The sequence below is a fragment of the Piliocolobus tephrosceles genome, chromosome 5, assembly GCF_002776525.5.
Source record: "Piliocolobus tephrosceles isolate RC106 chromosome 5, ASM277652v3, whole genome shotgun sequence".
Taxonomy (NCBI): domain Eukaryota; kingdom Metazoa; phylum Chordata; class Mammalia; order Primates; family Cercopithecidae; genus Piliocolobus; species Piliocolobus tephrosceles.
In genome coordinates, this window is record NC_045438.1 from 60321850 (window position 1) to 60348782 (window position 26933).

The window sequence follows — 26933 nt, forward strand, 5'->3', positions numbered from 1 at the left end:
TAAATAAATAAATAAATAAATAAATAAATAAATAAATAAATAAATAACACTGCATGACTGATAGCATATTTTTGAGGAGCATCTCTCCCCCTCCGTGCTTAGGTTTAATCCCCCCTTCCTCCCTCCTTCCCTCCCTCCCTTCCTCCTTCCTTCCTTACGTTTCGCTTCTTTTTTTCTCCATCATTCCTTCATTTTTCTTATTTTTTTCCTAACTGACATAATTTACACACAATAAATTGCACAGCTCTTAAGAGGACAGCTGGGTGAACTTTAACATATGTATACACATGTCATCAGCCCCCAGGTCAAGATCTAGAACATTTCCATCACCCCAGGTTTCCAACTGCTCCTTCCCAGTCAGTAGTACTTCCCCAGAGGTAACCACTATTCATTTGGACTTAAATTACCAATTATGAGTTGTGTCTACTCTTAAACTTCATGTAATTGCAATCAAGCAGTATGCTTTATTCCAAACTTGTCCAACCCGCACAGGCCACGGTTTTGAATGTGGCCCAACACAAATTTGTAAACTTTCTTAAAACATTACGAGATTTTTTGTGGATTTATTCATTCATTCATTCATTCATTCATTCATTCATTCATTCATTCATTTTGAGACAGAGTCTCTGTTGCCCAGGCTGGAGTGCAGTGGTGCGATCTCGGCTCACTGTAACCACCACTTCCTGGGTTCAAGCGATTCTCATGCCTCAGCCTCCCGAGTAGCTGAGATTACAGGCTGGTGCCACCACACCTGGCTAATTATTGTATTTTTAGTAGAGATGGGGTTTCACCATATTGGGCAGGGTGGTCTCAAACTCCCGACCTCAGGTGATCTGACCTGATCAAACTTCAAACTACTGATGCGTGTGGGTGAAAAAAAAAAAAACAGACAGAAATGCAAAGGTGTCCAATCTTTTGGCTTCCCTGGGCCACACTGAAAGAATTGTCTTGGGCCATAGATAAAATACACTAAAACTAACAATAGCTGATGGGCTAAAAAAAAAAATCACATGACGGGGCACGGTGGCTGGTGCCTGTAATCCCAGCACTTTGGGAGGCCGAGGCGGGCGAATCACGAGGTCAGGAGTTTGAGACCAGCCTGGCCAATATGGTGATTCCCCGTCTCTACTTAAAAAAAAAAATACAAAAATTAGCTGCGCATGGTGGCGTGCACCTGTAGTCCCAGCTACTTGGGAGGCGGAGGTAGAAGAATCTCCTGAGCTCAGGAGGCAGAGGTTGCAGTGAGCCAAGATCATGCCACTGCACTCCAGCCTGGGTGACAGAGCAAGACTCCGTCTCAAAAAAAAAAGAAAAAGAAAAGGGCCGGGCGAGGTGGCTCAGGCCTGTAATCCCAACACTTTGGGAGTCTGAGGCGGGCAGATCACCTGAGGTGGGGAGACCAGCCTGTCCAACGTGGACAAACCCTGTCTCTACTAAAAATACAAAATTAGCTGGCTGTGGTGGTGTGTGCCTGTAATCCCAGCTACTCGGGAGGCTGAGGCAGGAGAATCGCTTGAATCTGGGAAGTGGAGGTTGAGGTAAGCCGAGATCATGCCATTGCATTCCAGCCTGGGCAACAAGAGTGAAACTCCGTCTCAAAAAAAAAAAAAATTATAGTTACTTCACATCTTTGCCAACAATTGGTGTTAACAGTCTTAAATTTTTGGTGGTTATGCAGCAGTATTTCCCAGTGGGTTTTTTTTTTTTGAGACGGAATTCTGTCACCCAGGCTGGAGTGCAGTGGCACTATATCGGCTCACTGCTACCTTTGCCTTCTGGGTTCAAGCAATTCTCCTGTCTCAGCCTCCTGAGAAGCTGGGATTACAGGCATGCGCCACCATGCCTGGCTAATTTTTGTATTTTTAGTAGAGACAGGGTTTCACCATGTTGGCAAGGCTGTTTTTGAACTCCTGACCTCAGGTAATCCGCTGGCCTCAGTCTCCCAAAGTGCTAGGATTACAAGCGTGAGCCACTATGCCCGGCCTCCTAGTGGTTTTAATGTGATTTCCCTAATGAATGATAATGTTGAGCCCTTTTAATAACTTATTAACCATTTGGATGATTTTTCTTTTGGTGAAACGACTGTTCAAGGTTTCTGCACATTTTTTAATTAGTCCATGTGTTTATTCCATGTAAATTGTAGTAACACTTTATAATTTTTGGATATGTCTTTGTTAGGCATATGTATCATGAATAGATCCTCCTAGTCTGGGCCTTGCCTTGTCAAATTATAATATTATTATTTTATTTTGTTTTTATAATTAACATACAGTAACACTGCTTTTTCTTTTTTATTAATACAGTTCTATGAGATTTAACACATATATAAAATTAGTGTTGGGCCGGGCATGGTGGCTCACACCTGTAATCCCAGCACTTCGGGAGGCTGAGATGGGCAGATTACTTGAGCCCAGGAGTTTGAGAGCAGCCTGGGCAACGTGGTGAAAACTTGTCTCTACAAAAAATACAAAAATTAGCCAGGCATGGTGGTGCGTGTACCTGTAGTCCCCACTACTTGGGAGGCTGAGGTGGGCAGATCGCTTGAGCTGGGGAGGTTTAGGCTGCGGTGAGCTGTGATTGCACTACTGCACTCCAGGTGGGGTGACGGGGACACCCTCTCTCAAAATAAGTAAATATAACCACCACTGCGATCAGATACAGAACAGTTCTGTTACCCCCAAAACTCCCTTGTTCTGCCCTTTTGTAGTCATATCTTTCCCCACCTGTAATGCCTGAGAATCTCTAATCTATTCTTTGTTGCTGTGGTTTTGTCTTTTCCAGAATGTTATGTAAACGGCATTCATTCTACAGTGGGTATTTTCAATCTGGCTTCTTTCACTCAGCATAAAACCTGTGAGATCTCCATGTTGTTGCATGTATCAGTAATCTTTTCCTTTTTGTTGCTCAGTTTTCTCTAAATACCCAGGAGGGGGCTTTGCTGGGTCATTTGTAAGTATATGATTAACTTTATGCAATTCTGCCCAACTTTAGGGGACCAATTTGTGTTTCTATCTGCAGTGTGTGAGTTCAAGGTACTCAGCATCCTTACCAGCACTTGTTATCATCCGTTATTTTTAATTTAGCTGTTGTAACAGGTGATAGTGGTGACTGTCATCAGGGTTTTAATGTACACTTTTTTTTTTTTTTTTTTAGATGGAGTCTCACTCTATCATCCAGGCTGGAGTGTGGAGTGCAGTGGCGCCATCTTGGTTCACTGCAACCTCTCCCTCCCAGGTTCAAGCGATTCTCCTGCCTCAACCTTCCAGCAAACCCAGCATGGTGTATTTTTAGTAGAGACGGGGTTTCACCCTGTTGGCCAGTCTGGTCTCAAACTCCTGACCTCAAGTGATCTGCCCACCTCAACCTCCCCAAAGTGCTGGGACTATAGGCATGAGCCACCGTGCCCAGCCTTAATGTACACTTTTCTAAAGGCTGATGATGGCGAGCACCATTTCATGGCCTTATTTGCCATGCATTTATTCTCACTGGTGAAAGGTCTCTTCAAACCTTTTACCAATTTTTTTTTTAATCAGGTCGTTTTTTTTTTGAGACAGAGTCTTGCTCTGTTGCCCAGGCTGGAGTGCAGTGGCACAATCTCTGCTGACTGCAACCTCCGCCTCCCAGGTTCAAGCAATTCTCCTGCCTCAGCCTCCCAAGTAGCTGGGATTACAGGCACCTTCCACCACGCCCAGTTAATTTTTGTATTTTTAGTAGAGATGGGGTTTCGCTATGATGGCCAGGCTGGTCTCGAACTCCTGACCTTGTGATCCGCCCGCCTCGGCCTCTCAGAGCACTGGGATTACAGGTGTGAGCCACCGCACTCGGCCAAAATCAGGTTGTTTTCTTACCATTGAATTTTGAGAGTTCTTTAAATATTCTGGATACAAGTCCTTTATTAAAAAGACCCCCTTCCATTGACTTTGTACCTGCCACTTTGTGAAAAGTCAGTTGGCCATATTTTTGTGAATTTATTTCTGGACTGTTCTGTTTCATTGATCTTTGTGTCTATCCCTTCACTGACACAACATTGTCTTGATTGCTGTAGCTTTTAAGTAAGTCTTAGCGCCCTCCAGCTTTGTTCTTTTTCCTGATTACTTGGGTATTTTACGTCCTTTGACTTCCCATATATATTTTAGACTTGTCTATATGTTTTAACAATCCTGCTGGGGATTTTGTTCTTTTTTTGTTTGTTTTGTTTCTCAGACAGTCTCAGTCTGTAGCCCCTGATGGAGTGCAGTGGTGCCATCATAGCTCACTGTAACCTCAAACTCCTGGACTCAAGGGATCTTCCTGCCTCAGCCTCCAGAGTAGCTAGGATCACAGGTGTGCATCACCACACCTGGCTAATTATAATTTTTTTTTTTTGTAGAGACGGAGTTCTCGCTATGTTGCCCATACTAATCTCAAAATTCCTGGCTTCAAGTGATCCTCCTGTCTCAGTCCCTGAAGTGCTGGGATTACAGGTATGAGCCACTGTGCCCCACCACGTGGGGGATTTTGATTGTATTTGTGTTAAATCTGTAGATCAATTGGAGGAGAACTGACATCTTAACCACATTAAGTCTTCCAGTGAGACATTTTCCATTTATTTAGACTGTTATATTTCGTTCATCAGCATTTAGTGGTGTTCATATATAGATCCTTCACGTGGTCTGTTAGATTTCTGGCAGACTATTTTTCTAAGCCACTGTGATTTAAAAATTTGGTTTCCAGATATTCATTACCATTATAAAGAAATATAGTTGGTTTTCGTGTGTTATCCTTGTATCCTGCAATCTTGCTAAACTGACATTGGTTTTAGAAGGTTTTTATGGAATCCATGAGATTTTTTACATAGGCAATCATGTTTGTGAATAGGGACTAGGGACAGTTGTGTTTTCTCCTTTCCAATCTATGATTTTCATTAAATTTTATTTCCCAATTTCACAAGATGTCTTCCTGTGCAATGTTGAGTAGGAGGGGTGAGGTGGACTTCCTTGCCTTGTTCCTGATCTTAGGGGGAAAGAAGCATTACGTCTTTCACAGTATGTTTAGTTATAGGCTTTTTTATAGGTTTGCTTTATCGGTTTAGAGAGCTCTGTTCGATTCCTCATTTGCTGAGTGCTTGTACCGTGAATTGATGTTGAGTATTGTCAGTTGATATGGTCTTGTTGCAGATTACATTTTTATTGGTTTTCACATATTGCATCCTGGGAATAAACCCCACTTGGTCATGATGTGTAATTTTTTTTATGTATTACGGTTTTCAGTTTGTTAGTATTTTGCATCTGTGTTGATGAGGGATATTGATTCATGATTCATGAGGATTTTTTTTTTTTTTTTGTATTTTCTTTATCTGGTTTTAGTATCATGATGATGCTCATCTCATAAAATGAGTTAGGAAGCATTCCTTCCACCTCTGTTTTCTGGAAGAAACTATGTAGAGCTCATGTTACATCTTTCTAAAAATCTCTGGTACTATTTGCTGATGAAACCATTTGGGGCTGCAGATTTCTGTTAAGGAAGATTTTAAACTGGAAATTCAACTTTTTGTTGAATAGATACAGGATTTATTTAGGTTTTTAATTTATTCTTTGATGAGTTTTGGTAGCTTGTGCCCATCAAAGAATTGATCCATTTTATGTAAGTTGTCAAATGTATGTGTGCACAGCTGTTTGTGTAATTTATTACCCTTTTAGAGTCTGGGTGTGCAGTGATAGACTATCCTTAGTTCCTAATGACTGGTTTTGATTTTTTTTTTTTTTTTTTTTGAGACGGAGTCTTGCTCTGTCGCCCAGGCTGGAGTGCAGTGGCCGGATCTCAGCTCACTGCAAGCTCCTCCTCCCGGGTTTACACCTTTCTCCTGCCTCAGCCTCCCGAGTAGCTGGGACTACGGGCACCCGCCACCTCGCACGGCTAGTTTTTTGTATTTTTAAGTAGAGACGGGGTTTCACCGGGTTAGCCAGGATGGTCTTGATCTCCTGACCTTGTGATCCGCCCGTCTCGGCCTCCCAAAGTGCTGGGATTACAGGCTTGAGCCACCGCACCCAGCCCGGTTTTGATTTTTTAAAGTCAGTTTCCTATTTTCAATTCCAATGATTTCTGCTCTAATTTTTATTATTATAGTTCTTTTATTCTGATGGCTTTAGGCTTATATTATTTTCTTTTTATAGTTTCCTAAGGTGGAAGCTTGGATTATTGATACTAAATCTTTCTTCTTTTTTTTTTTTTTTGAGACAGAGCCGTGCTCTTGTCGCTCAGGCTGGAGTGCAATGGCACAATCTTGGCTCACTGCAACCTCCACCTCCTGGGTTCAAGCGATTCTCCTGCCTCAGCCTCCCAAGTAGCTAGGATTACAGGTGCCCGCCACCACTCCCAGCTAATTTTTGTATTTTTAGTAGAGACGTGGTTTCGCCATGTTGGCCAAGCTGGTCTCTAACTCCCGACCTCATGATCCACCTGCCTCGGCCTCCCAAAGTGCTGGGATTACAGGTGTGAGCCACCGCGCCCAGCCCCTTCTTTTCTAATATACACATTAAGTGCTAAAAATGTCTTTTGAAGCATTGCTTTTACTGTATCCCACAAGATTTGATAAGTTGTATTTTCATTTTTATTTGGTTCAAAACAATTAAAAATTTCTCTTGAGACTTTTTATTTTACACAGGTGTTATTTAGGAATATGCTGTTTATTCTCTAAATATTTTCAGCATTTTTATCTCTCTGTTACTACCTTTTAAAAATTATTTATTTATGTATTTTTGATTTTTTACTTTATAGTTTTAATTCCACTGTTGCCTGACAGCAACTTTGTATTATTTCTGTTCTTTTAAATTTGTTGAGGTATGTTTTCTGGCTAGAATTTGATCTAGGTTGGTGAATGTTCCATGTGATCTTGTGAAGAATGTGGACTCTGATGTTGATGGATGAAGTAGTCTGTAGATGTCAATTCAGTCCAGTTGATTGATGGACTGTTTGGTTTAACTACATCCAGACTGCCTACTGAATCTGTCAGTTACTGACAGAGGAGTGTTGAAGTCTCAAATCATAATATTTGATTTGTCTATTTATCCCTGGATTTGTTGTTGTTGTTGTTGTTTTGTTTTGTTTTGTTTTTGATATGGAGTCTCACTCTGCTGCCAGGCTGGAGTGCAGTGGCACGATCTTGGCTCACTGCAACCTCCGCCTCCCAGGTTTGAGCAATTCTCCTGCTTCAGCCTTCCGAGTAGCTGGGATTACAGGCGAGTGCCACCATGCCTGGCTAATTTTTGTACTTTTAGTAGAGACGGGGTTTCACTGTGTTGGCCAGAATGGTCTTGATCTCTTGACCTCGTGATTTGCCGGCCTCAGCCTTCCAAAGTGCTGGGATTACAGGCGTGAGCCACCGTGCTGGCCTTTTTTTTTTTTTTTTTTTTTTTAAGATGGAGTCTTGCTCTGTCATCCAGGCTGAGTACAAATGGTGTTATCTCGGCTCACTGCAACCTCCGCCTCCCAGATTCAAGCAGTTCTTCTGCCTCAGCCTCCCAAGTAACTGGGATTACAGGCACGTACTATCACATCTTGCTAATTTTTGTATTTTTAGTAGAGATGGGATTTCACCATGTTGGCCAGGCTGGTCTTGAACTCCTGACCTGAAGTGATCCTCCTGTCCTGGCCTCCCAAAATGTTGGGATTACAGGCATAAGCCACAGCTCCTGGTCCTTTTTTTTTTTTTTTTAAAAAAATAGAGTCTTGCTTTGCCACCCGGCTGGAGTGCCGCGGCATGATCTTGGCTCACTGCAACCTCTGTCTCCCACGTTCAAGCGATTCTCCTGCCTCAGCCTTCTGAGTAGCTGGGACTACAGGTGTGTGCCATCAGACCTGGGTAATTTTTGTATTTTTAGTAGAGACGGGATTTCACTATGTTGGCCAAGCTGGTCTCGAATGCCTGACCTCAGGTGATCCACCCACCTCAGCCTCCCGAAGTGCTGGGATTACAGACAGGAGCCACCATGCCTGGCCATTTGTTTCTTTCTTTGATGTAATTTTTCCTTTCTTTATGTAGATCTGAGTTTCTGACCTATATAGTTTCCCTTTTTTCGAAAAACGTACCTTAGCATACCTTGTAGGGCATTCTCCCGGCAACAAATTCCCTCAGTTTTTGTTTATCTGAGAAAGTCTTTATTCCCCCCTTTTTTTGAAGGATAATTTCACTGGATACAGAATTCTAGGTTGGTGAGTTTTTTGTTTTCTTTTCAAAATATTTTATTCCACTGTCGTCTTGCTTACATTGTTTCTGATGAGAAATCTAATATAATTCTTATCTCTCTTCTGCTACAGACAAGATATTTTTATTCTGCTTTCTTTCTAGATATCCTCTTCGTCTTTGGTTTTCTGCAGTTTGAATATGATATGCCTAGGTAGAGATTTTTTGGTGTTTATCCTACTTGGTGTTCTCTGATCTTCCTGAACCTGTGTTTAGATGTCTGTCATTAATTTTGGAAAATTCCTAGTGATGATTACTTTGAATATTTCTTTTGCTTATTTCTCTCTTCTTCTGCTATTCCCATTAAATGCATATTAGACCTTTTATAATTGTACCACAGTAAGTGATACTCTGTTTGAACATTTCCTTCCTTCTTTCCTTCCTTCCTTCCTTCCTTCCTTCCTTCCTTCCTTCCTTCCTTCCTTCCTTCCTTTCTTCTTTCCTTCATCCCTCCCTCTCTCCCCCCACCCCCTTCCTTTTTCTTTCTTTTTTTAATTTTTGAAACAGAGTCCCACTCTTTCACCCAGGCTGGAGTGCAGTGGCGTGATCTCGGCTCACTGCAACCTCCACCTCCCAGGTTCAAGCAATTCCTGCCTCAGCCTCCTAGGTAGCTGGGATTACAGGCGCCTACCACCACGCCCAGCTAATTTTTGTATTTTTAGTAGAGATGGGGTTTCATCATGTCGGCCAGGCTGGTCTCGAACTCCTGACCTCAGGTGATCTGCCCACCTCAGCTTCCCCAAGTGCTGGGATTACAGGCGTGAGCAATGGCACCTGGCCCTGTTTGAGCAGTTTCATTTTTTCATGTTTTCAGTTTGGGAAGTTTCTGTTTACATATCTCACAGCTCACTGATTCTTTCTTCAGGCACGTATTACCTACTGATGATCCCATAAAGGCATTTTTCATTTCTCTCACAATATTTTTAATTGCTAGAATTTTCTTTTGATTCATTCTTTTAGTTTCCATCTCTCTCATTATTTCCCTTCTATTCTTGCATGTCATCTGCCTTTTCCCTTATATCCTCGTTATTTTAAATTCCCTACCTGATAATTCCAAAGTTTGTGCCACATCTGAGTCAGAGTCTAATGCATAGTTTGTCTCTTCAGACTGTTTTTCTTGTCTGTTAGCATCCTTGTAATTTTTTATTCAAAGCCAGACACGATGTATCAGGCATAGGAACTGAGATGATTAGGCTTTTACTGCGAAGACTTAATGTTAATTTGGCCAAGAGCAGACCTGTGTTAAACGTTTGCTGTACCTGCAGTGCCAGGTGCTTCCTCTAGTTTCCTTTTTCTTTTTGTTGTCTTTGGGTTACCCTAAAACCTCCTTCAACGGAGTCTGTGCTTTGCAGCTCTCTCAGTTGCAATCCTGTTTCCTGTTATTATGCAGGAACCCTGTTAATGTGATAGTTTGAGTGAGAGAAGGTGCTCTCTAACCATCTGATTAAATCTCAGTTTTTTAATGGCTCTGAAACCTCTAAAGGTGGACTGTGACCTTCAGAGGCTGTTCTTCGCCTTTTTTTTTCCCTTTACCTGATACAGGAAGGCTAGAGGGGCTGGAGTTGGTTAATTGCCATTCCTCCAGATGAGATAAGACTCAGGTAAAATAGTTTCCCTTAGAAGGCAGGCCTTTGTTATAGAGAACTGAGTGTTTTTCAAAGTGTTTACTTTCCCCCTGGATGTATTTTTAAATGGTTACTTTTCCTTTTCCCCTGCTTGAAACCCTGGTGAGGCTCCTGGAAATAAAGCCCATGAAAGTGTGGGGCCCCTCTAAGACTAGGCCCTCAGGAGAGCTGAACCAGAAGTTCTACTGTTTAAGTTTAAAGAAATTATCTAGTTATCTTTCTCTTTTGATTTTGATTTTGTAACTGCCCAAGGGGTTCACCTTGCCTGCTGCCTAGACAGAGCCAATTGATCAAGACAGGGGAATTGCAATAGAGAATGAGTAATTCATGCAGAGCCGTGTGTGCAGGAGACCGCAGTTAATATTATTACTCAAATCAGTCTCCCCGAGCATTCCGGGAGCAGAGTTTCTAAGGACAACTTGGTGGAGGGAGGAAGGCCAGTGAGCCAGGGGTACTGATTGATCAGGGATAAAATCATAGGGAGTCAAAGCTGTCTTCTTGCTCTGGGTCAGTTCCTTGGTTGGAGCCACAAGATCAGATGAGCCAGTTAATCCATCTGGGTGGTGCCAGCTGATCCATCAAGTGCAGGGTCTGCAAAATATCTCAAGCACTGATCTTAGGAGCAGTTTAGGGAGGGTCAGAATCTTATAGGCTCCAGCTGCATGACTCCTAAACCATAATTTCTAGTCTTGTGGCTAATGTTTGTCCTACAAAGGCAGTCTAGTCCCCAGGCAAGAGGGAGGTCTGCTTTGGGAAAGGGCTGTTATCGTCTTTGTTTTAAACTATAAACTAAACTCCAGAAGTTAGTTTGACCTATGCCCAGGAATGAACAAGGACGGCTTGGAGGTTAGAAGCAAGATGCAGTCAGTTAAATTAGATCTCTTTCACTGTCTCAGTCATAATTTTCCAAAGGTGGTTTCAATCTCCATTGTGGTTATAGAACATATTTTATATGATTTCACTTTATATTCTCTACGATTTCAATTCAGTATTTTGTGTGATTTCTGTTCAGTCATACAAACATATTTTGTATGATTTCAGTTTGTATTTTCAAAATACAAAATCATAGTTTAATTTCAATGCATCTTTTAAATGTATCAAGGGAGGATGGGTGTGGTGGCTCATGCCTATAATCCTGGCACTTTGGGAGGCCGAGGCAGTCAGATCACCTGAGGTTGGGAGTTCGAGACCAGGCTGGTCAACATGGCAAAACCCTATCTCTACTAAAAATACAAAAAATAGCCAGGTGTGATGGCCCGCGCCTGTAGTCTCAGATACTCAGGAGGCTGAGACAGGAGAATTGCTTGAACCTGGGAGGCGGAGGTTGTAGTGAGCTGAGATCGTGCCACTGCACTCCAGCCTGAGTGACAGAGTGAGACTCCAAAGGAAAAAAAAAAAAAAATTGGCCAGGCGCGGTGGCTCATGCCTGTAATCCCAGCACTTTGGGAGGCCGAGGCAGGTGGATCACAAGGTCAGGAGTTGACTATCCTGGCCAACATGGTGAAATTCCATCTCTACTAAAAATACAAAAATTGGCTGGGCATGGTGGCTCATGCCTGTAATCTCAGCACTTTGGGAGGCCAAGGTGGGTGGGATCATGAGGTCAGGAGATTGAAACCATCCTGGCTAACACAGATATTAGCCAGGATGTCTAACATCCTGTTAGACATCATTTATTAGAGACGGGGTGTTTTTTAGTAACATCCCGTCTCTACTAAAAAATACAAAAAATTAGCTGGGCGTGGTGGCGGGCACCTGTAGTCTCAGCTTCTTGGGAGGCTGAGACAGGAGAATGGCGTGAACGTGGGAGGTGGAGCTTGCAGTGAGCCTAATCGTGCCACTGCACTCCATCCAGCCTGGGCAACAGAGTGAGACTCTGTCTCAAAAAAAAAAAAAAAAAAATTAGCTGGCATGGTGGTTATTATCTCTTTTGGTAAATACCAAATTCAGGAAGCATGTATTAGGTGAAATATTCTACAAATAGCAATCAGGTTAATTGGTTATGATGTTTTTAGTTCTGTATCCTTGCTAATTTTCTGTTGGTTACTGAGAGGAGTGTTGAACTCTCCACCTATAACTGTGGATTTGTCCATTTCTCAATTAAATTTTATCAGTTCATCTTCAGATTTTTTATTTTTGTTTTTATTTTTATTTAAGGTTTTGCTCTGTCACTCAGGCTGGAGTGCAGTGGCATGATCATGGCTCACTGTAGTCCTGACCTCTGGGGCTCAAGCCATCCTCTTACTTCAGCTTCCTGAGTAGCTGGGACCACAGGTGTGTGCCACCATGCCTGGCAATTTTTTTTTATTATTATTTATAGAGACGGAGTCTCACTATGCTGCCCAGGTTGGTCTCGAACTCCTAGGCTCAAGCAATCCTCCTGCCTTGGCCTCCTAAATTGCTGGATTACAGTTGTGAGTCACTGTTCCCAGCCTTCTTCAGATGTTTTGAAGCTCTGTTAAGTGCACACACATTTAGGATGGCTTTGTCATCTTGGTGACCCTTTTATCATTTGCATGGACAGCGAAGGGTGTGGTATTTTATCCTGCTTGTAAGCTAGTAAGTCAGTCTGCCAGTTTCATAGATGCTAACAAAAGACATAGATTGCTGGAACAATGACACAGGACCTTATCACCCACAAGAGCAGTGGTCATGATAGTCACATCTGCACCAGCTCCTTGAGCTTCATTTTCAAAAGGATGATGTGAAAGGGACCAGATGGCACCTACACATGTCAGAGGCTGCACTGTGGCACTGTGAGAGAGGATCCCTGAGGTTAGGAACCCACATCTTTAAGAATGGGAGATGGTGGCCGGGTACGGTGGCTCACGCCTGTAATCCCAGCACTTTGGGAGGCCAAGGTGGGTGGATCACGAGGTCAGGAGATCGAGACCATCCTGTGAATGGTGAAACCCCATCTCTACTAAAAATACAAAAAATTAGCTGTGTGTGGTGGTGTGTGCCTGTAGTCCCAGCTACTCGGGAGGCTGAGGCGGGAGAATGGCGTGAACACTGGAGGCGCAGCTTGCAGTGAGCCGAGATAGCGCCACTGCACTCCAGCCTGGGGGACAGACAGAGACTCCGTCTCAAAAAAAAAAAAGAATGGGCCGGGCACAGTGGCTCACGCCTGTAATCCCACCACTCTGGGAGGACGAAGTGGGTGGATCACAAGGTCAGGAGTTTGAGATCAGCCTGGTCAATAGGGTAAAACCCCTTCTCAACTAAAAAATACAAAAAATTAGCCAGGCGTGATAGCGCATGCCTGTAGTCCCAGCTGCTCAGGAGGCTGAGGCAGGAGAATCGCTTGAACCCGGGGGGCAGAGGTTGCAGTGATCTGAGATCGTGCCCTTGTATTCCAGCCTAGCAAGACTCTGTCTCAAAAAAAAAAAAAAAAAAAAAAACAAGAACGGAGGCTGAGCCTTCCTGACTTTTGCCACAAAGAGAGAAGTTGTCTTTATTATGCTAGATGGAAAACAAACTTGCCCTTCGCTCCAGAGAGAGACCTATTTCTATTTCCAGTGCTGTTGACTATATAAACATCCTTGAAAAGATACTGTAAATCGAAGGAAGTCATTGCCTCTGCTCATAAAACGTTTAGAAATGTGAGAGCTTTTGGAGAATATCTTTCAACAATAACGTCTCCCTTTATCCCTGGTCATTTATTTGGCTCTGAAGTCTCCTTTGTCTGATATTAACATAGCTACTCCACTTCCTCTCTTTCTTTTTTTTTTTTTTTTTTTTTGGTTTTTTGAGACAGAGTCTCGCTCTGTTGCTCAGGCTGGAGTGCAGTGGTGCGATCTTGGCTCACTGCAAGCTCTGCCTTCCGCGTTCACAACATTCTCCTGCCTCAGCCTCCCGAGTAGCTGGGACTACAGGCACCCGCCACCTCGCCCGGCTAGTTTTTTGTATTTTTAGTAGAGACGGGGTTTCACCGTGTTGGCCAGGATGGTCTCCATCTCCTGACCTCGTGATCTGCCCGCCTCGGCCTCCCAAAGTGCTGGGATTACAGGCGTGAGCCACCGTGCCTGTCCTCCATCCTTTTATTTTTAAACTCCCTGTATATAATTATATTTAAGGTGGATTGTGTGTATGTTGTTTGGTTTTGTAGACCGCATGTAATTTGGTACTTTTTTTTTTTTTTTAATTCACTCTGAAAATCTCTTTAAATTGGTGTGTTTAGATCAGGGGTCAGCAAACTATGTAGGTCAAATCTGGCCTGCTGCCTGTTTTGTAAATAAAGTTTTATTAAAACACAGCCATGCTCATTTATGTTTTTTCTTTTTTGTTGTTTTTGAGACGGAGTCTCACTCTGTTGCCCAGGCTGGAGTGCAGTGGCTCAATCTCAGCTCACTACAGCCTCCACATCCTGGGTTCAAGTGATTCTCCTGCCTCAGCCTCCTAAGTAGCTGGAATTACAGGTGCCCACCACCGTGCCTGGCTAATTTTTGTATTTTTAGTAGAGATGGGGTTTCACCATGTTGGCCAGGCTTGTTTTGAACTACTGACCTCAAGTGATGCCCCTGCCTCAGCCTCCCAAAGTGCTGGGATTACGGACACCATGCCTGGCTCATTTATGTATTTTCTGTGGCTACTTTTCTGCTACAAAAGCAGTTTTGTGGTTGCAACAGAGACCATATGACTGACAAGGTGAAAAATATTTACTATCTGGACTTTACTGACCCCTAGTTTATATTATTTACATCGAATGTAGTTATTGATAGGTTTGGATTCAGATTTTTCCTTTTCAGATTTTTCTTTTATTTATTTTCTGTTTATTCCCTCTAGTCTTTATTTCTTTATTATCGCTTTCCTGCCATGGTTTAGATTATTTGAACATTTTTAGTATTCCATCTGAATCGAACTCTAGAGTTTTTAGTTATATCTCTTTGTATGTGTGTTTTAGTGATTGCTCTAGGGATTATAATGTACATACTTAACATTTCCCAGTCTAATTAGAATTAGTATTTTGTCATGTCAAGTGGAATGTAGAAACCTTACCACCACGTAGATCTTTTTATTCTTCCTCCTTTGTGTTTGAATATCTCCGTTCATTTAGGTCTTTCATTTCTCTCAGAAATGTTTTGCAATGTTTAGCATAGGGATTGGGCACTTTTTTCTTAGTTTTTTTTTTTTTAGGTATTATATTTTCTTCCTAGATATTTATATGTTTGGTATTATACATGGTATTAAAATTTTTTTCATTAAAATAATTTTTTGAGGCCAGGTGCGGTGGCTCATGCGTGTAATCCCAGCACTTTGGGAGGCCAAGGCAGCTGGATCACCTGAAGTCAGGAGTTTGAGACCAGCCTGGCCAACATGGCGAAACCCTGTCCCTACTAAAAATACAAAAGTTAGCCAGGCATGGTGGTGGGCGCCTGTAATCCCAGCTACTTGGGAGGCTGAGGCAGGAGAATTGCTTGAACTTGGGAGGCGGAGGTTGCAGTGAGCTGAGATTGTGCCTTTGCATTCCAGCCTGGGTGACAAGAGCAAAACTCCATCTCAAAAATAAATTTTTTTTACTGATATATGGTAATATTATTGATGTTTGTATATTGACCTTGTAGCCTATGACTTTGTTGAATATATTTATTAATTCTAATTGTGGTTTATTTTATATTTTCTAAGTTTATAGTCATGTTATTTACAAATAAATATACTTCTTCTTGTCCAATCTTTATGCCTTTCTTTTGTACGGGAGGAAAAATTGTCTCCTTCTTCATTTCTAGGTTCTGTGGCTGGTCTAAGAATTAATTTTTTTTTTTTTTTTTGAGATGGAGTCTCACTCTGTCACCCAGGCTGGAGTGCAGTGGCAGGATCTTGGCTCACTGCAAGCTCCGCCTCCCGGGTTCATGCCATTCCCCTGCATCAGCCTCCTGAGTAGCTGGGACTACAGGCGCCCGCCACCATGCCCGGCTAATTTTTTTTTTTTTTGTACTTTTAGTAGAGACGGGGTTTCACCATGTTGGCCAGGATGGTCTTGATCTCCTGACCTCATGATCCGCCCACCTCGGCCTCCCAAAGTGCTGGGATTACAGATGTGAGCCACCGCATCCGGCCTCCTGTTTTTTTTTTGTTTGTTTTTTATTTTTTTGCTTTTTTGAGACAGAGTTTCACTCTCGTTGCCCAGGCTGGAGTGCAATGGCTCTATCTCGGCTCACTCCAACCTCCGCCTCCCAGGTGCAAGCGATTCTCCTGCCTCAGCCTCCCCAGTAGCTGGGATTATAGGCATGTGCCACCACGCCTGGCTAATTTTGTATTTTTAGTAGAGATGAGGTTTCTCCATGTTGGTCAGGCTGGTCTCAAACTCCTGACCTCAGGTTATCCGCCTGCCTCGGCCTCCCAAAGTGCTGGGATTACAGGCATGAGCCACCATGCCTGGCAAAATTTTTTTTTTCTTAACGGATGAGAGGTTTTTTGTTTTTCTCCTGTTAATCCATCTTATATCAATGTAATTCGTGTGTGTGTGAGAGAGAGAGAGAGAAAGAGAGAGAGAGAGAGCGTGCCAAGGTCTTGCTCTGTCGTCACACAGGATGGAGTGCAGTGGCACGATCTCAGCTCACTGCAACCTCTGCCTCCCGGGCTCAAGTGATCCTCCCAACTCAGCCACCTGTGTAGCTGGGACTACAGGCATATGCCCAGTTAATTTTTGTATTTTTAGTAGAGACAAGGTTTTGCCATATTGCCCAGGCTGGTCTCAAACTCCTAGGCTCAAGTAATCTGCCCACCCCGGCCTCCCAAGGTGCTGGGGTTACAGGCATGAGCCACCACACCCAGCCTGGTTCCTCCCCTTTTAAACCATATAAAGTTAACTTCTGGGTGTTGCCAAGGCATTTGTAAACTGTCATGGTGCCAGTTAGAGTGTCTTTTAGCATGCTAGTGCATTATAATTAGTGTATAACAAGCACTGAGGGCAACTAGAGGTTTTGCCCAGTTTCTTTACCACATCCTCAGAAAACAAGTCCTGCTGACCTCTTACCTTAGGAATGCCATCTCTGCATTTCCAAAAGATGTCAATGTAGTCTTTTGTAGGCTGCAGTCTTTTGTAGGCAAGGGGTAGGCAGATGCTCCTAACCTATAAATGCCTGTGTACGTATTAAAAACAGATACTTCTTTGGTGAGACCACTGAAAAAACAGTGCTCTTTTATCTGGACTGTTGTAGACCTTCCCTTACCTAATACACTCCACCTGGGAAGATGTATTCCTTCATCTGTTTTTTGTTAAGGGCTTTTAACAACTTTTAGTAAAACTACCCAATATATGCATGGAAGAAACCTGCAATTTCACCCCTAAATACACACAAATAATTTTTTTAAAAAGTTATTGAGGCCAGGTGTGGTAGCTCATGCCTGTAATTGTAGCACTTTGGGAGGCCAAGGCAGGATAATTGCTTGAGCCCAGGAGCTTGAGAGCAGCTTGGGCAACATGGTGAGAACCCCGTCTCTAAAAAAAAAAAAAAAAAAATTAGCCAGGCATGGTGGCACGTGTCTGTGGTCCTAGCTACTCAGGAGGCTGAGGTGGGAGGATCACTTGAGCCCAGGAGGTCAAGGCTGCCGTGAGCTGTGATCATGTCACTGCCTTGCAGCTTGGGTGAAAGAGCGAGACCCCCATCTCAAAAACAAACAAAACAAAAAACTTTTGGTAATAAACTATAAATGACCCTAATAGGAAAAACACATTAAGTCATGACCAGATGTTAACACCATTCTGTGATTTCATTGGCACATTATTGTGTATTTGTCAGTTAGCTTTCTAATGACCCCACCCAATTTTGTTGGCAGAATAGGTGGAGAGGTATGAAGAATGAGGAACACTGCCAGGGGAGTTTCTTGCTCTGCAAAATAAGGGAGTGTGTACTGAATTACCTTTTCCAGCTCCAACATCCAGGATTTCAGCACTATCTGCAGAGTAGTGGGAGGAGAGCTAGGTAAGAAATTAAAAAGAGACCTAATGGAGTATGTGGCACCTGGTACTTCTGGGGTCCATCCCCACACCTCATGCTCATGAGAGGGAACAAGCTTCTTGGAGCTCCTCCTCATCTACAGGGCTCTCCTCACAGGGCCTGGAAGTTCTGCCCCAGCCCTGTGGGGTTTTCTAGAGTCGTTTGCCACTCTTTAAAGCCTTGGCAGAGGGAGCCGGTGTGGGGAAGGGGTGGTAACGTAGATGGCAATGCTTGTCAGAACAGAGTAGAGCCCCTCTTCCATGCTGTGCAGCCGCTGAGCCTAGGGCTAGCATTATTCTCCCCTTTTATAGCCATCTGTTGATTTCACCTTATCTCACACTAAGCAATGAGCTTCTTGTGGGCAGGTGCTGTCTCTCACCCATCTTACTTCTCTCTGGCTCTTTCACGGGGCCTGCTGTGTGGTAAGTGCTCAGTGTTCAGTGAGTGAATGGACAGGAAAGGGCAGGGAAGTGAATCAAATCTCCTCAGGTTGAGACATCAGCACCATCTGTGATCCTTTCCTCATTTGGACCTTCACACCCAATTAGGCTCTAAAATCTAGTGAGGTTTTTTTTTTTTTTTTTAACGGAGTCTTGCTGTTGCCCAGGTTGGAGTGCAGTGGCGTGATCCTGGCTCACTGCAACCTCCACCTCCCAAGTTCAAGTGATTCTCCTGCCTCAGCCTCCCGAGGAGCTGTGATTACAGTGCCCGCCATCATGCCTAGCTCCTTTTTGTATTTTTGTAGAGATGGGGGGTTTCATCATGTTGCCAAGGCTGATCTCGAACACCTGACCTCAGGTGATCTGCCTGCCTCAGCCTCCCAAAGTGCCGGGATTACAGGCGTGAGCCACTGCGCCTGGTCCTAAAATCCAGTGATTTTTATTTCCCAGTGTCTGTTTCTATGGCTGCCTCCCTAAGTTCTTTCTCTGTTGGGTAGTGGGCTTCGGCCTAGCTTTCTCATCACCACTTCACCCTTCCTTACCCATCCTGTACAGATAGATTTTTCTAAAGTACATTTTCAGCATATCTCTGGGCTACTCAGACCATTTCCTCGACTCGACATCCAAATGAATCAGCTCGCTCTTCTGTGTCTTACCATCCTATCCATCCTTCTAATAAGTACATCCTGAGCTTCTGGGGAGGAGGTCTCATCTCAGATTCTCTGCCCAAGCCAGATGGTTTCAACATAGTCCTGCCTCTGAGCCCTTATGCAAGCCATCTCCCTGCCTGTCCCAACTACTTGCTTCTGTCCAGAGCTTGGTAAGCCCACTTCTCCCAGAGAAGCCTCCTGGGGTCATCCCAGGCCACCTCAAATTTTCTCTTTGGTAGCACTCGGTCACAGCAACCTTGGGCACCAAGCTGAGCATAGAATGGAGTCCAATCCATGTTGACATGATTTTAAAATGGTGGCGACAGCCATGTGCCATCTGAAGCAGGAATGGGGAAAGAGAAGCAGTGACTAGCCTATACAAATTAGCCGGGCGTGGTGGCGGGCGCCTCTAATCCCAGGTACTCAGGAGGCTGAGGCAGGAGAATTGCCTGAACCTGGGAGGTGGTGGTTGCAGTGAGGCGAGATTGAGCTACTGCACTCCAGCGTGGGGGACAGAGCAAGACTCCATCTCAAAAAAAAAACAAAAAAACTCTGGGAGGCCAAGGCGGGGGGATCACGAGGTCAGGAGTTCAAGACCAGCCTGGCCAACAGGGTGAAACCCTGTTGCTACTAAAAATACAAAAATTAGCCAGGCGTGGTGGCAGGTGTCTGTAATCCCAGCTACTCGGGAAGCTGAGGCAGAAAACTGCATGAACCTGGGAGGCGGAGATTGCAATGAGATGAGATCGTGCCACTGCACTTCTGCCTAGGTGGCAGAGCCAGACTCCAACTAAAAAAAAGAGAAAGAGAGAGTCGTCTACAGAGCCTTTCTTGGAAACTAGTGTGGAAAGAGAAGAGCATCATGAAAAGCCGAGGTCCTGACAGCCTGATGTCCTGCTCCCTCCTTCACAGCTCTGTGCCCAGGGCCTGCCTGTTGTGCGGTGCTGCAGAGAATCCAGCACACTCCGCTCATGTGTGTGCCCAGGCATGTTTTCTTTCTTGGCTACCTCTTTAGTCATTTGTTATGTGTTATGAAGAAATAAACTCCCAGAAAAATAATGTCTTTTGCACAGTCTTAAAGTGATACATTACCTAAGATCGTTATAGATGATTGTGAATTGGGTTGACCTGAAATCACCTAAGACCAGGGCAGGTTGACCAAAGATGAAGATGGAACATGGTATGTTGGGAACTGTTGAGTACTATGTCCTTCTTACCAGGGCATGCAGTTTAAGTGCTGTGAAGCTCAAAACATTTTATTTTTCTTATTGCAAAAGTAATACAGAATTGTTATAAAGCATTTAGAAAATACAGACAAGCAAAAATAAAAATCTGCCATAATTCCACCATATTCTAGAGCATATCTTTTATTTTTATTTATTTATTTATTTATTTTGAGATGGAGTTTCGCTTTTGTCACCCAGGCTGAGTGCAGTGGCGCAATCTCGGCTCACTGCAACCTCCATCTGCTGGGCTCAAGCCATTCTCCTGCCTCAGCCTCCCGAGTAGCTGGGATTACAGGCACCTGCCACCACGCCCAGCTAATTTTTTGTATTTTTTTAAGTAGAGATGGGGGTTTTGCCATGTTGGCCAGGCTAGTCTCCAACTCCTGACCTCAGGTAATCCACCCGCCTCAGCCTCCCATAGTGCTGGGATTGCAGGCATGAGCCACTGCACCTGGCCGATTTTTACCTTTTACATCTTCCAAGACTTTTATGTATCTTCTCCCCCCTCTGTAATGGAGCGTATTTAATCATTGTCTTTGCTTAGGAATTTCTTGAGCTTTCAGTCTCTGCGCCCTCCCACCTCCGTCACCTCTTCTCCTAGGGCATCCTCCTCCTCCTCTCTGCCTTTTTCCTGCCCTAGGATGATTTAAGGTGGGAATTATCCACATAGGCGGGAGAGAGGCTAAGGCAAACCTCAGTGTGAAGACGGACATGGTGGATGGCCTGCGGAAAGTCCTTACTGGGCTCCTAAAGGCAGGGCAGTGGTACAGCCCTGGGCTCAGCTAAGTGAGGGATATGGATTAACAGAATCAGGAAGCTCTGTGGGTGTTAACTGTGCTGCACTTAGCCTACCACTTTATTCCCCCTCTGTCTAGACCCTCTGCTTCAATGTGATGGCAGTCGTGGTTGGGGGCAGAGAAAGGGACACATTGGCAGAAAGATTTTTACCTTTTTTTGAGAAATCTCGCTCTGCCAGCCAAGCTGGCATGCAGTGGCACCATCTCGGCTCACTGCAGCCTCTGCCTCCTGGGTTCAAGCCACTCTCCTGCCTCAGCCTCCTGAGTAGCTGGGATAACAGGTGCCCACCACCACACCTGGCTAATTTTTGTATTTTTAGTAGAAATGGGGTTTCACCCTGTTGGTCAGGCTGGTCTTGAATTCCTTATTTCAGGTGATCCACCTGCCTTGGCCTCCCAAAATACTGGGATTACAGGCGTGAGCCACTGCGCCCAGTCAGATTTTTATATTTTTATTGAAGTTTAACATACACACAGTAAAGTGCTAAAAGTGGAGCGGCTAGATTTTTACCTTTTTTTTTTTTGAGACAGAGTTTTGCTCTTGTTGCCCAGGAGTGCAGTGGTGCAATCTTAGCTCAGTGCAACCTCCACCTCCCAGGTTCAAGTGATTCTCCTGCCTCAGCCTCCCAAGTAGCTGGGATTATAGGTGTACACCACCACTCCTGGATAATTTTTTGTATTTAGTAGAGACAGGGTTTCACCATGTTCGTCAGGCTGGTCTCAAACTCCTGACCTCAGATGATCCACCTGCCTCAGCCTTCCAATGTGCTGGGATTACATGTGTGAGCCACCGCACCCAGCCAATTTTTACCTTTTTATTGAAATTTAACATACACACAGTAAACTGCTAAAAGAGTGTTCATCTGAAGTGTGCAACTCAATCAACTTTTACATTTGTGGGTGCCCATGTGACCACGTCACTGTGGCCTTAGTTAGCTCAGGCTTTTATAACTATACTATAAAGAGTGGTTGAAACAACAAACGTTTCTTTCTACAGTTCTGAAGACTGGAAATCTGAGATCAGGATGCCAAAGTGGTTGGATTCTTGGTGAAGGCCTCCTTCTAGGTTTACAGCTAGTGTCTTCTTGTGGCCTCACAGAGGGGAGAGAAAGATCATTTCTCTCATGTCCCTTCTTATAAGGGCACTAATCCCATTTCTGAGGGCTCCATCCTTATGACCTAATTCCTCCTAGAGGGCCCACTTCCTAATACAATCACACTGGGGATTAGATTTCAACAAAGGAATTTTGAGGAGGCACAAACATAATACCAGCTCAAGGTAGAAAACGTTTCCAACACGCTAGAAACTTTCCTTATGTTCCTCTGTGGTCAATATCCACTCCATACACCACCATTTCCCTGCCCCAACCCCCATACATGGAAAGATAAACACCATTTTGACTTTTTATCAACATGACTCTTTTTTCCTTTCTTTTTTTTTTTTTTTTTTTTTGAGACAGGGTCTTGCTGTGTCTCCCAGGCTGGAGTGCACTGTAGTTTTAGTAGAGAGGGGGGTTTCACCATCTTGGCCAGGCTGGTCTCAAACTCCTGACCTCAAGCAATCCACCTACCTTGGCCTCCCAGAGTGCTGGGATTATAGGCGTGAGTCACTGTGCCAAGCCCATTTTAGTTATTTTAAAATGTACAATTATTATTGACTATAGTCCCCCTCTTGTGCTATCAAATACTAGGTCTTACTCATTCTTTCAATTTTTTTGGTACCCATTAACCATCCCCAGCTACCCTCTACCCTACTACTCTCCCAGCCTTTGGTAACCACCCTTCTAGTCTCTAACTCCATGAATTCAATGGTTTTGATTTTTAGGTCCCACAAATAAGTGTGAGAATATGCGATGTTTGTCTTTCTGTGCCTGGTGGATTTCACTTAACATAGTGACCTCCAGTTCTATCCATGTTGTTGCAAATTACAGAATTTCATTTTTTTTTTTTTTTTTTGTGGCTAAATAGTACTCCATTGTGTGTAAGTACATATGGGCACTTAGGTTGCTTCCAAATCTTGGCTATTGTGAACGTGCTCCAACAAACTTGGGAATGCAGATATCTCTTTAATATACCGATCTTCCTCCCTCCCTCCCTTCCTTCCTTCCTTCCCTCCTTCCCATCTGCCCCCTCCCCCTCTCTCTCTCTCGCTCTGTCGCCCAGGCTGGAGTGCAGCGGCGTGATCTCGGCTCACTGCAAGCTCCGCCTTCGGGGTTCACGCCATTCTCCTGCCTCCGCCTCCCGAGTAGCTGGAACTACAGGCGCCCACCATGACGCCTGGCTAATTTTTTATATTTTTAGTAGAGACGGGATTTCATCATGTTAGCCAGGATGGTCTCAATCTCCTGACATCATGATCTGCCCACCTCGGCTCCCCAAAGTGCTGGGATTACAGGCATGAGCCACTGCGCGTGGCCAATATACTGATATTCTTTCTTTTGGTATATACCCAGCAGTGGGATTGCTGGATCATATGATAGCTCTATTTTTAGTTTTTTGAGGAACCGCCAAACTGTTCTCCATGGTGGTTGTACAAATTTACATTCCCACCAACAGTGTACAAGGGTGCCCTTTTCTCCGCATCCTCACCAGCATTTGTTATTGCCAGACATTTGGATAAAAGCCATTTTAACTGGGGTGAGATGATGTCTCATTGTAGTTTTGATTTGCATTTCTCTGGTAATCAGTGGTGCTAGGCACCTTTTCATATGCCCATTTGCCATTTGTATGTCTTCTTTTGAGAAATGTCTATTCAAAACTTTTACCCATTTTTTGATTGGATAATTAGATTTTTTCCTATAGCATTGTTTGAACTCCTTATATATTCTTGTTATGAATCTCTTGTCAGATAAGTAGTTTGCATATATTTTCTCCCATTCCATGGGTTGTCTCTTCACATTTTTTATTGTTTCTGTTGCTGCGAGGAAGCTTTTTAACTTGATGTGATCCCCTTTGTCCATTTTTGCTTTGGTAGACTGTGCTTGTGGGGTATTACTCAAGAAATTTTTGCCCTGGCCAATGTCCTGGAGAATTTCCCCAATGCTTTCTTGTAGTAGTTTCATAGTCTGAGGTCTTTGATTTCCATCTTTAATCAATTTTGATTTGACTTTTGTATATGGCAAGAAGTAGGGGTCTAGTTTTATTCTTCATCATATGGATATCCAGTTTTCCCAGCACTATTTATTAAAGAGACTTTTTTCCCAGTGTATATTCTTGGCACCTTTGTCACAAATGAGTTCACTGTAGGTGTGTGGATTTGCTTCTGGGTTCTCTGTTCTGTTCCATTGGTCTGTGACTGTTTTTATGCCAGTACCATGCTGTTTTGGTTACTATAGCTCTGTAGTATTATTTGAAGTCAGGTAATATAATTCTTCCAGTTTTGTTCTTTTTGCTCGGGATAGCTTTGGCTTTTCTGGGTCTTTCAGGGTTCCATATTAATTTTTTGGATTTTTTTTTTTATTTCTGTGAAGAATGGCATTGGTATTTTGATAGGGATTGCATTGAATCTGTAGATTGCTTTGGGTAGTATGGACATTTTAATAATATTGATTCTTCCAATCCATGAACACGTAATATTTTTCTTTTTTGTGTCCTCTTCAATTTATTTCATTCGTATTTTATAGTTTTTATCATAGAAATCTTTCACTTTGGTTAATTTCTAGGTATTTAATTTTATTTGTGTTTACTGTAAATAGGATTACTTTTTTGATTTCTTTATCAGATTGTTCACTGTTGGCATATAAAAATGCTATTGATTTTCATATGTTGATTTTGTATCCTGCAACTTTACTGAATTTATCAGTTCTAATAGTTTTTTGATGAAGTTTTTAGGTTTTTCCAATTATAAGATCCTGTCATCTGAAAACAAGGATAATTTGACTTCATCCTTTCCAATTTCCTTTTATATCTTTCTCCGTCTGTCTCTCTTTCTTTTTTTTTTGAGATGGAGTTTTGCTTTTGTTACCCAGGCTGACGTGCAGTGGCGTGATCTCGGCTCGCTGTAACGTCCGCCACCTGGGTTCAAGCAATTCTCCTGCTTCAGCCTTCCGAGTAGCTGGGACTACAGGTGCCCACCACTACGCCTGGCTAATTTTTTGTATTTTTAGTAGAGACAGGGTTTCACTATGTTGGCAAGGCTGGTCTTGAACTCCTGACCTCAGGTGATCTGCCCGCCTTGGCCTCCCAAAGTGCTGGGATTATAGGAGTGAGCCACTGTGCCTGCCCTATGTCTTTCTCTTGCCTGATTGCTCTAGCTAGGACCTCCAGTACTATGTCGAATAACAGTGGTGAAAATGGGCATCCTTGTCATGTTCCAGATCTAAGAGGAAAGGCTTTCAGTTTTTGCCCATTCAGTATGATAGTAGCTATGGATTTGTCATATATGGTTTTTATTACGTTGATATATGTTTCTTCTATGCCCAGTCTTTTGAGGGTTTTTATCATGAAAGGATGTTGAACCTTACCTAATGCTTTCTTAGCATCATATGGTTTGATCATATGGTTTTTGATCATATGATTGATATGATCACATGGTTTTTGTCCTTCATTCTGTTGATATGATGTATCACATTAATTGATTTGTGTATGTTGAACTATCCTTGCCTCCCTGGAATAAATCCCACTTGGTCATGATGAATAATCTTTTAAATGTATTATTGAATTTCATTTGCTAGTAAAGCAAATTTTGTTTTGAATTTAGTTTTGTTGATTTTTGCATTGATATTCATCAGAGAAAGTGGCCTATAGTTTTCTTTTTTTGATGTGTCTTTGTCTAGTTTGGGTATCAGAATAATACTGGCCTTATAGAATGAGTTTGGAAGTATTCCCTCCTCCTGTATTTTTTAGAACAGTTTGATTAGAGTTGGTATTAGTTCTTCTTTAAATGTTTGGCAGAATTCAACAGTGAAGCCATCTTGGGCTTTTCTTTACTGGGAGACTTTTTATTACAGCTTCAATCTTATTACTTGTTATTGGTCTGTTCAAGTTGTGGATTTCTTCATGGTTCAATTTGATAGGTTGTATATGTCTAGAAAGTTATCCATTTCTTCTAGATTTTCCAATTCATTGGCATATAGTTGCTCATTGTAGTCACTAATGATCCTTTGAATTTCTGCAGTGTCTTTTGTAATGTCTTCTTTTTCATCTCTGATTTTCTTTATTTGCTGTCTTCTCTCTTTTTTCTTAGTCTGGCTAAAGATTTGTCAATTTTGTTTATCTTTTCAAAAAACCAACATTTTGTTTTGTCGATTGTATTATTTTATTTTAAATTTTATTTATTTCTCCTCTTTATTATTTCTTCTCTTCTACTAAGTTTGGGTTTGGTTGGCTCCTGCTTTTCTAGTTTTTAAAAAATCTTTGTTAGGTTATTTATTTGAATTTTTTCTTCTTTTTTGATGTAGGCACTTATAGCTATAAATTTCTCTCTTAGTACTGCTTTCACTGTATCCCATAGGTTTTAGTGTGTTGTGTTTCCATAATCATTTGTTTCAACAAATTTTTCAAATTCCTTCTTAATTTCTTCATTCACTGACTGGTCATCCAGGAGCATATTATTTACTTTCCATATGTTTGTGTAGTTTCCAAAAATCCTCTTATTTATTTTTAGTGTTATTCCATTGTGGTCAGAGAAGATACTTGATATTATTTCAGTTTTTTTCTTTTTAATGTTTAAAGACTTGTTTGTGACCTAATATATAATCTATCCTTGAGAATGATCCATGTACCGAGGAGAAGAATGTGTATTCTGCAGCTGTTGGATAAAATGTTCTGTAAGTATCTATTAGGTCCATTTGTTTTATAGGGCAGATTAAATCTGATGTTTCTTTGTTGATTTTCTGTCTGGGAGATCTGCTCAGTGCTGAAAGTGGCGTGTTGAAGTCTCCAGCTATTTTTGTATTGAGGTCTGTCTCTCTCTTTAGCTCTAATAAGATTTTCTTTATATATCTGAGTGCTCCAGTGTTGGGTGCATATATATTTACAATCATTATATCCTCTTGCTGAATTGACCCTTTTGTTGTTGTTATTATTATTATTA

At 42.7% G+C, this 26933-nt stretch overlaps 1 protein-coding gene across 3 annotated transcripts in view; it reads left to right on the forward strand.

Annotated features, from left to right (window-relative positions):
* The window catches only part of LOC116418784 (putative uncharacterized protein C6orf99), a 42461-nt gene that overhangs the window by 662 nt on the left and 14866 nt on the right, over positions 1–26933 (forward strand). The window contains exons 2-3 of one of the 3 annotated variants that reach the window (XM_031935514.1): positions 4370–4463; positions 17626–17771. In XM_031935514.1, coding sequence (XP_031791374.1) covers positions 4370–4463; positions 17626–17771 — 240 coding nt within the window. The remainder of the gene's footprint in view (positions 1–4369; positions 4464–17625; positions 17772–26933) is intronic. The other 2 variants (XR_004228931.1, XR_004228932.1) reach the window with 2 other exon arrangements.